At 31.1% G+C, this 11,248-nt stretch overlaps 2 protein-coding genes across 2 annotated transcripts; both read left to right on the top strand.

Moving 5' to 3' along the window:
• Positions 1 to 2,481: 2,481 nt before the first annotated feature.
• Positions 2,482 to 6,027, top strand: LOC139888468 (uncharacterized). The gene is made up of 4 exons (XM_071871475.1): positions 2,482 to 2,646; positions 3,533 to 3,694; positions 4,832 to 4,927; positions 5,456 to 6,027. Exons 1-4 carry the CDS (start codon positions 2,482 to 2,484, stop codon positions 5,840 to 5,842), a joined length of 810 nt encoding a protein of 269 aa, XP_071727576.1. The 3' UTR covers positions 5,843 to 6,027.
• Positions 6,028 to 6,917: 890 nt separating this feature from the next.
• LOC139888467 (uncharacterized) lies at positions 6,918 to 7,256 on the top strand. Its single transcript, XM_071871474.1, has one exon. It carries the CDS (start codon positions 6,918 to 6,920, stop codon positions 7,254 to 7,256), a length of 339 nt encoding a protein of 112 aa, XP_071727575.1.
• Positions 7,257 to 11,248: the final 3,992 nt, after the last annotated feature.

Raw genomic sequence — 11,248 nt, 5'->3', positions numbered from 1 at the left:
TATGTGACCAGAGAAAATTTCAAGTGGTTATGATAGAAAAACAAACTTAGCGTAAAACAAACATTTAAGTTAAGAGATTCTAAAAATTTGTATACTATAAATAATACTCCCTATAATATAAAAATTGTGAATTTAATAAAATAGTACATAATGTGCAAAAACTAATTGATTTTGTGAATAACATTTTTAGTATATAATCTGTTTCAGCTCGTTTTATTTATTGCATGTGTAAAGTATTATTAATGGTATACCTAATGTGTAAAACTTAGTTTAATTTTTACTTTCGATAAATATTACTTTAATATTCTACTACGGAGTATAAGGGTGCGTTTGATAAAACTGAATGATTTATCGCTGAATGGTTCTTAATCTGAATGGTTCAGAGTCTCTGAATGAATTTAGTTCTGAATAACAATAAGCTGTTTGATAATCATTTTGAATAAACAATATGAATCAATTAAATCAACTTGTTTTCGTTTAACATTAACAAAAACTTCAATATACTTATTTGATAAGTGTTCTGGATACGATTAAGAAAAATATTACATAAAATTTAGCATCTTAATGGTTAAGAAAGTGTTTTGACTAATACTGAACCATTCAGCACCATATTTCATTCAGAGGTCAGAAACAAACACACTGAATGCTGAATGGTTCAGCATTCAGTGCTGAACCATTCCATTAAGAGGTAAACAAACCCACCCTAACATTGTAAATTTAATACATAAATTTTGGAATGTCAAAAACTTAAATAGGGGGACCCATCTCCTTATTGATGTTGATATACAACGTGTAATATGCTCAGGGTTGAGACTTTTTAATGGTGGCACAGTTTATTGAAACCCAAAACATACTTAAAATTTAAAGGATATGTACATAGTGAGGAGGCCTTTGAGTGGGGGCACGTGCAACCACCATCAAAGGCATGGCTCCGCCCCTGTTTTGTAACATCACATAAAACGTTTATACAACACTGTTCATAGTAAAACTTCAAAAAATAAATTACCATGTACGTAACAATCATCCCAACCTATTAATCTCAAAATAACTACACGTCACCATCATCGTAACGCGTATTTTAGTAGTTTTGCAATCCATCAAGACGTACTGCATAACTTCTATACACTACTAGAAAAGTATAAATTGGGGACGACCTTTTTCGGGACGACATAATGTCGTCCCCAAAAATAAGGAAAACGACAAAAAATGGGCCAGCTTTTTCTGAGACGTTTGACCAGTTTTTTGAGGACGACATTTAGGGACGACATGTCGTCCCCAAAGAAATTACCATTTTTCATTTATTTTTTTGGTAAAAAACTGGCTCCAAAAAGCAAAAAAAATCCCGCCAAACTTTTGGGGACGACATGTCGTCCCTAAATGTCGTCCCCAAAAAAAGAATTATATTTAATTGTTTTTTTGGCGCAGAAATATTTGGCTCCAAAGGTGGGAAAATTTCGTGCTAAAAACTTTTGGGGATGACATTTGTGGCGCCTTTTGTGGCGCACCAGCGCCACTAAAGGTCAAACGAAAAAAGGTTGAATTCAACTAGTAATATTATTTTCTAGTATAAGTATTGCGTCACACACTATCATACTATATGGTTGTCCATTTTTATTTATTTTTTTATTAACGATCCGTCAAAAATTATTATTATTAATATTACTAGTTGTTTTTTTACTTTAATTTTTTATTTACTATATATTCAATTTCAATTGTGGATTTATCATTTCTCATATGATGGTTATTTGTTAGGAAGTGGTACAAGTGATAGTTACTTGTAGATTGTAGACAAATACGAAAATCTGAAAGACAGAAATTGTGTATGTTGGCACTTCATCACGAATGTTCATTCATACATGCATGAATTATGAATAACATAACGTTTACAATAAAACTTACACGTTGGTATCTTATTAAGAAAATTGGACAAAACTTTGTCCCACATTAAACCAACTTGCACTACAGTAGTACTAATATATTACAACAATTAGAGTTTTAATAATAATAATAATAATAATAATAATAATAATAATAATAATAATAATTAGTTCCACCAATAATAATAATATATATCTGTTATGTAATATATATATAATGGTGATGCAGGGGAGAATAATCAGAGAAGAAGTAGGTGTACTTGTGTACTTTAAGTTTATACTTTGAACTCAACTCCTCCTTTATGTTTTGAAAGATACTCGCTATCAACCCTACACAATTATCTTTTATCATTTCCAAAATTAGAATACGTAGAACGGAGTATGAAACAAATACATGATGGATATTAGATTATTAATTTTATTAACTCAGTAAATTGTTAACATGAATATGCTTATTGGTCTTAACGTGAAAATGATGAAGTTCACTTGATTTGTGTAGTTTATATGACGATTGATAAGAATTGGATTGGATTACGAAATCGAGTTAGTAGTGAGTTTCTTACTGGTCTTAACGCGTTTATTGCGAGGTGTGAAAACCATTTAAATGATATTGGTAAATGTCAGTGCCCGTGTATTACGTGTGGTAATACGAGAAGACATACACCTTGAAATGAACCTTGAAATGAATCACCCTTACAGACAAAGCTTAGAATTCAATGGTAAGGTTGATAAAACCAAAAAACCTAGAAAGTTCAACTATAGCAGAGGGGTACGTTGCCGACGAAGCGTTAACAACATGTTCAATGTCTCTTGAAGGAGTACAAACGAGATTTAATCGGCCTGACAGATATGAGGACGGGCCAAATAGACCGTGTGAGTTTCATGTGTTCAAATCCCTATGTGTAACATCCTGACATCGGGCCTAGGTGAAATTTACCTTTTTGCCCTTTAGGAGTGTTAAAGTGAATTTTAATGAAATATATAATTATTAATTATTTATAATTAATTGTTAGACCATTGGGTCCGTTTTATGACCAGGGTCCCGAAACAGGTTATATTATTTAATTATGACATCGTATGCTTTGCTGAATTAAATACGAAAGATATCTGATAACAGATAAATACCCGTGTATTATCGGGAATGGGTTTAAAACCCATTTAATTAAGTAAAACTGCTCGTGGTTTTTGTGGTTCCAGTACATTGTTTTATTTTCTTTTTATCTAGATCAAATAAAAACACACACATCACAAACACTAAAGCCTAGCCAAAATTGTTGATGATGAAGATGTAATTGAAGATTAAATTGTGGGTTTGTTCATCTCTCTCCCTCTCGTCTCTGTCACGCACCACTCGCCATCACCATTGAAAGACCTAGTTTTTATTGTTGAAGAGGATGATAAAATTGAAAGCTTTCAATCATGATTCGTGCTTCCTTTAACATCTAGCATCAAGGTTTGTCTTTAATTTATGCTTAATCTATGTTTATTTAGGGTTTTACTATTTGTTATTAAATGATGCAAATGGGTGCTTGAATCTTTTGATTTTGGTGATGAAATTGCTTGATAAATGTTAGATTTAAGTTGAATAATTGCTAGCAAATAATTTTGGGTTTGAATATAGCTAAAAAAAATTGGTGTACCATGGGAGTGGACAGCAGCTTTTAGCTGCTACTGCTGCTGTTCGGTGGGCTGCCACCACTGCCACCACGGCTGCCCGCGGCAGCTGGTGGCCAGTGGTGGCGGTTGACGGATGGTGGCGGTGTTTGTCGATTTTTGGTACGCGAGATGGTTCGGGTTACCCGTTTGGACCCCGAATCGTTCGTGTTAATTTAGTAGTGATTGGTTTCGTCGTTTTTAGACTATGACCCATTTTTCTAGTTATAATTGGATTGTAAATGGTATAAGTATGTAAATAGTGTGGATTGCTGACTTTTAACTCGTGACCATAATGGTGAGTTAAATTTGGGTTATAAATTATATAAGTGGACTTTTTATACGGAATGCTCGGTTGGTAGTGACCCGAAACCCGTGGCCATAATTATGAATTGTGTGTAATATGTTTATATTTTAATGATTAGATCGCCCATTTGAACCCGTGACCCATTTGTGGATTTTGATTTGGGTCTTTAAATATTTAAGTGTGATTGTTTTATATGATTGTGTCGTATTTAGTGTATATTGTGTAATTTGTGAGACCCGCTTTTTCGGACAAAGTGTGTGTACATATGTGCATGTATAAGTGTATATATAGATTGATATATATTGATGTGTATATATGGGTATATATATTAAAATATTAACACACATATATATAAGAGTATATGTGTATGCAAATATGTGTGAATCGGCCATTTTGACCCCGTTGACCCATTTGGACTAATTGTGTCAAAATGATTATTAATTGATTATTAGATGTTCCCGTGGGTGTAGTAAATACATGCACATGTTTGGATATTTTAAATTTGGGGCTTGGACTTATTTTGGTTAAAAGTGGGAAATTATGACCCATTTGGGTCATAATTGTCCCAAAGACCCGTATTTAGGTATTTTTGATTCGTGCGAGGTGTGTTTGCCCATTTTGACTTTGACCCGCCCATTTGATATGAAGTGTGTTACAATATATATATATATATATATATATATATATATATATATATATATATATATATATATATATATATATATATATATATATATATATATATATATATATTATACAAGTGATTTTGAATATTGTGATATATGTTAGTAATTGAAATATGATTTACTAACTTGTGAGTATTGTTCTCAGGTGATACAGACGAGGAGAAGACTCAGTGATATTAGACTACTGAGTATTGCCGGAATCGGTGAGTGGGACTAACTGGAGTATATAGTATAGAGTAGCATGTTATATTATGATTGCCATGCTTGTTAGATATACTTGCTACTACGGTTATAATATGTGTTTGCAGGCCTCTCTGGATCCTCCGAGTCTTATCGAAAACTTCAAGAACAACCACACTTTTAAGAAAGGTGGATGGAGTGGGGATAAAGCTAGGGTGAACCACGTAAGTACTTACATATATATATATATATATATATATATATATATATATATATATATATATATATATATATATATATATATATATATATATATATATATATATATATATATATATATATATAAGTCAAACGAAGTCAACAAAAGTCAATTGGGTTAAAATTGGGTTAAATTTAGTCAATTGGTCAATATGGGTTAAAATTGATTTAAATGAAGTCAATTGGTCAATATAAGTATATGTATATGTATATGTGGGCCAAATGGTCAATATGGGTTAAAATTGGGTTAAATTGAGTCAATTAGTCAATATGGGTCAATATAAGTATATGTATATGTATATACGGGTCAAATGGTCAATATGGGTCAAATGGTCAATTGGGGTCAATGTGGATTAAAATCGTCCCCAATTGAGTCATTTAGTCAATATGGGTCAATATAAGTATATGTATATGTGTATATGGGTCAAATGGTGAATATGGGTTGTCGTATTGTTATATGATAATACTAATAATAATATTTGTTAACTATGTAGGAAAAAATGTTGAAATTAAAAGAAAAATATCCGGAAAGGAGTGATGAAGTCATTATGTTGGAAGTTTTAGGCAAACGTCGCGGGTACCGTCGCGGAGTGGGTAAAACGTTACCCGGATCGGCTAGTACATCATCTTCATCATCAACTTGTCAAACAAGACGACCACCACCACCGGGTTCCGAAAACCCATTGCTAAAGGAAGCGGTATACGATACTTTTGCCTTTAACAATATGGCAATCCCGCCCCAATGGCAATCTTTTTTCCCAACCCCCAATCAAACTCAAGAAACCGAAGGTGAAGACGAAGGTGATGACGATGAAGACATGGAAGAAAGTGGTGCGTCTCAAAGCGAAAGTGATGAAGAAAATGAAGATGAAGCAAGGTAAGTTTGTAAGTTTGTTTGCTATTCGGATTTGGTTTAAGTTTGTAAACTTTGGATAATGTTTTAAGGTTGTAAACTTTGTGTCGGATTGTAATCTTTTAGTATTCGGATTAAGTTTGTAACGGTTGGATAATGTTTCGGACATGTTTTAATTAATGTTGAGCTTGTGTTTGTGAAATATATTGTGTTTTGTGCAACAGGTTTTGATTTGGTTTAAATGTGCCGTTTTTACGGCTGGAAAAGCAGTTTTTAATCGGCCCAAAAACGATAACAGCTTATTGGGGACGACATGTTGTACCCTTTTGTCGTCCCCAATTACATTTTAATATTATTATTATTATTTAGAATGAAAATAGGATATTTTAATATTATTTTTTTAGAGACGACATGTCGTCCCTAAAGAGTCGTCCCAATTAGATTAAAAATATTATAATTATTAATTCGTTGGAAAAATGATTTTTTTAATATTATTTCTTTAGGGACGACATGCCGTCCCTAAAAGTCGTCCCCAAAAAATGGACAAGATTAACAATTGAAAAGTCAAAGTGGGTCCCACCGTCGTCCCTAAAAAAAAATCAGTCGTCCCGAAAAACTTTTCGCGACAGAACACTGGGGACGACTTTATGGGGACGACATGTCGTCCCGCAAGATTATTGAGGACGACATGTCGTCCCTAAAAACAAAATTTTGTTGTCCCCAATTGGGGTTTTTCCAGTAGTGATATATTATCCATCTAATTTAAAATATATACTAGTACTCCGTATATATATAAGAACATATCTTTGGAGAGAAAGGATTAAAATAATCACCTTGCTTTAGTGAGCCATTGGTCTACTAAAAAAGACAATAAATTTGTTATTTGTCACCTGCATGTACCCAATTGTTCCCCACCCTTCACATGCATTAGTTGACACACTCTACCAACTCCTCAATTTTCTCTCCAAATCCCTTTGCTCATCATAATTTACATAAAGCTTGTATTTTTCAGTTAAATAACTTACTTTCTTGAAAAGGGCCCAGAAGAAAAATTATAAGACTTGTTTTCCATTTTCAAGATTCATTTTCTTGATTTTTTGATAATGGGAAATTGTATGGAAACATGTGTACAAAAGAAGCACACAGAGGAAAAGGCACAAGTTTTGCAGATGGTGGAACAAGAAAAACAAGAACCTTTGAAAACAAGGGGTGGTTATGGAATGGAAAGTAGTAAAATGAGGGTAAAGTTGGTATTAACAAAAGATGAACTTGAGTGGTTGTTATTGCAGTTGAAGATCACAAAAGGTAAGAGATTAGAAGATGTTTTGAGTGAAATTGAAAAGAGTAGAATGAATGTGAAAAGTGTTGGAGGATGGAAACCTTCTTTAGAAAGTATTATGGAAACCCCTGAGGTTCATCTTGAAATGAACAGATCTGCTTAATGGCAAATTACCATTTTATCCTTACCTCAATTCTTGAGTTTTTCAAGATCATGTGTTTTTCACTTTGAGATGGAATCATGCCCAAGTTTGTAATTATGTGTTTTGATTTGGGATTATTAAATGATTGGTATGCCTCTCAAAGGGAAAAAACAATGCTTTTTTAATTTTTTTTTTTTTTTTTTTTTAATCTCCCCATCTTTTAGCAGTAATTAGGTAGTCATGCTCAGTCTCTGCTTTTAAGATTTTAATTTGTCACTTACAATATAGGATACTACTTATAAAGAATCTGTTTTCTATGATATATATGAATATGAATATACGATTATGATTATTTTGAGTTGTGACTTCTGATTAGTGATGATAATCATCAGTTGATATGGATGCTTGTAAAAGTATTAAGTTGGTTTCTTATGATGGCTTTTACATAAGTTTTACAGTTTCGGAACATGTTCTTGTTATGCTGATCTGAACAGGAAAACCTACTTTGTCTTACCCGTTTTTTAATTGAAATGAAGTTCTTTATTATGGTTACCAAACAACATGATTCTTCAAGTTCGTATGTGCTTGGTAATGTAAAGTAGAAAATAGAAAAAGCAACTGAATTGTGTTCAAGATCCATTTTCCGTAACTACTAACTACATGATTATTATTACTACTATTAGTGAAATGACCCGTGAAATCACGGGTTTGTTTTGTGTTAGATTTTAAGTGAATGTAAATGTTAAAGTCATTTATTTTAATGACCCGTTTGACTAAGAAACTTATCTTTGTTTTTACAAATATATAGAGACATGTATTTTCGCATACATATGTAACGTAATTAATTTCGTAAAATGAAACCATATTTGAATATTTGAATATGAATAATATAATAATTATAATAATTATATTAAAAGTAAACAATAATAATAAAGTTCGCTCAAAGTTGAATATTTATATTTTTAATAATAAATGTCTTTTAATTTTTTTTTTAAAATTAAAATACAATTATTATATAAAAGTTGTACAATATGCTTTAAAATTTGAATGTTATGTAGAAGATTTTACAATTTAGGAGAGATTAATATTTTCTTTTACGAAAGATTTCGTATTATTATTTTTTAATTAAATTAATATAAAATTATGACATTATCCTTTGAAAATTAAAAGATAATTAGTTTAATTTTTAAAGCTTTATATTACTATAAAAGCGATTTGGATTAATTCTGAATAAAAAATGCACATCAAACTTTGCATAAAATAAGTCCCAAAGATGGTTATGAAACCACATGGTCCTAGTGACCACCACCTAGGATTAGTTTTACTTGGTCCATTAATATTGTAACTTTTTTCTTTTCGGCCAGATTGAGACTTCATGGACACTTACTACCACTTAATCAAGTCTAATATATATATATTCTTAAGAAAATTAAAGGTTGGAAATGGTATTTAATTGGAAATCTGTATCGATGGGAGAAAATTGTTCTTTAGTCTATGGTATACCTGGAAAACGGGTCAGGTTGGGTCGGTTTGGGTAACGGGTCAAAACGGGTTTGGGTTGAAATGGGTCATGGGTCAAATGGGTAAAAAATTTAAACGGGTCAAATTGGGTCAGGTCGGGTTGGTTTGGGTAATGGGTCGAAACAGGTCATGGGTCAAATGGGTCAAACGGGTAAAAGGGGTCATATACTTTTATATTGGATTTTTTACATTTATTATATTATTTTAGTTATTATTATGTATTATTTATATATTTTATACATAAAAACATATAAATATACATAATAAATGATGTAACCATGAATACTTTTATAAATGAAACTTGTTATGGTCGATCCAATTGATCCATTTACAAAACCCATTTGACCTGTCACTCTATTGAGTTTTAGGATTTGACCCATTTGACCCGTTTCTTTATATTTAGTATATGACCCAATAGGTTGAAGAGAAACTCATTAGAACTTTTTTTTGGGTTTTAGTTTACATTGTCGGACCTAATTTTTCTCAAGACCCAATTGACCGGAAAGCTTAACCCAATTGACCCAAATTTGAGGATATGGGTCTCAATTGCCAGGTGTAGTACTCTATGGTCACTTTTTTTTTTTTTTAACTACAAAGTCTTCAATTAGTATTCTTATTTTGCAGACGGATTGATGGGGACAACAGCGAATAAAGTTTAAGTTGGACTAAGATATATAATTTTTCTGACCTTTCAAAAGGATTTAATAAAACCTTTGTCGGTGAATAAACAACATACTAATTGCTATATAGCAGTCCCGATTCCGAAAATTTAGGTGCCCCGAGCAAGGCAAAAAAATAGGCTCTTAAGTCCTAAACGAATAATATAAGCTATTTACAAAAAAACGAAAACTAACGCTATATCAATAAACATAATGAATATAACATTACAATTACGTATTGTGATAACTAATGAATAATATTGTGTCAAAATATTATACAAGAATTTTGACTATTTAGAAGATTTTATATATACCAGCATGTAAATCGTAAATAACACAATTAGTTTCTCACTTGTGCAAGAATATTATTCACTTTGCTTATTAGTTTTTCACTTTATATACAAGATGAGATTTGGGTGCCAAGTTTAGCGAGTGTGAAAGAAAACTGGAAACAATCTGTTAATTGAAATTCTAAACTAACGTCTTTTTCATCTCACATCTGTGGATGTGGTAGGATAAATACTCTATAAACTAAACGTCCTTTGGTCATAAACAAACAAGAATTAAGTTGGGCTGACTTTATTTCGGCCCAATAATATCTATCTAGTGTTGTGCCCGTAATTTTTCTGTGTAAACTAAAGAGAATATTGGGCCCGTGTGTAAACATAAGAGAATATTAGGCCACCAAAAAGACTAGGCCCTGAGCAAATGTACAGGTTATACCCCCTTCGGGCCGGGTCTGCTATATAGAATTGATTATAACTTTTTAGTGATTAGTCTTTTGACGATAACAAATATGCTGATATCTGTTGAGATATACTGGACTATTATTTGGGCTTCTCATATTATTTGTGTTGGGAAAAATTGTTTTACATAACCCAATAGTTTAGAAGTCCTTATTGCTTACAAATTAGTACAGAGATAGAATACGTGTCTGTATATATATAGTCCCCTTATCGTTCTTTTCCATGCAAGTTGTGTACATGTGATATAGGTAAAGCTGTTGAAAAATTGCGTGATCGAGATAGGTTATTGTAATAACCCGACTTTTTTCGATAACTTTTCGTTGAAGACTTAACAACCGTTACTTAAAATTTACAATTTTGTATGTAATTTTTTTTATACTATTATTAATATTGGTTACATTTTTTTAAACACTACGGTTAGTGAAATCGAGAAAAATATATTTTAAGAGAACAAAACGTATGATTATTAATTTTAATAATTATGCTATATAACAATTGAGTTGTAAAAATCATTTTAATTAAGTAGGATGATAATACTTATATTTTTATTGGTATTCAACCAGTATTTATACGCATATTATGCGAACGTTTCTACATGTATGTGCATAGTTTTATACACTAATAATTCAAACTAATAATTGAGTTAATAATTAAATTTAATAATTTGATTTAATAATTCAAACTAATAATTCAGTTTATTATTATATTATTATATATTATATAATGAATGGATACAAAATTTGTGACCCACTTGCCATCTACTCCCATAAATTACGTAACACATGATTTATAAACATTATAATTACTTTAATATATAATTTAAATATAAAAGTAATATTTAAATATAATCTTAATAATTGATTGGAATTAAAAATAAAATGTTTCGAATAATATGTTTAGATGTATTTTTTTTATAAATTTAAAATTTATCCATTAGTGAAACATGTTAAGACAAAATACATTGAGTTTTAGATAACAGATAAAAATTTAATTATAACCCGTGACTATACAGTAATACCCGTGTTTACCTAATTATTACACCCATGATATATCTATACCCATGACTACACATTAATACCCGTGTGTA

The sequence above is a fragment of the Rutidosis leptorrhynchoides genome, chromosome 2 (assembly GCF_046630445.1).
Source record: "Rutidosis leptorrhynchoides isolate AG116_Rl617_1_P2 chromosome 2, CSIRO_AGI_Rlap_v1, whole genome shotgun sequence".
NCBI classification, from domain to species: Eukaryota; Viridiplantae; Streptophyta; class Magnoliopsida; order Asterales; family Asteraceae; genus Rutidosis; species Rutidosis leptorrhynchoides.
Note: the sequence above shows the minus strand (reverse complement) of the source record. Positions and strands in the feature narration are given on the sequence as shown.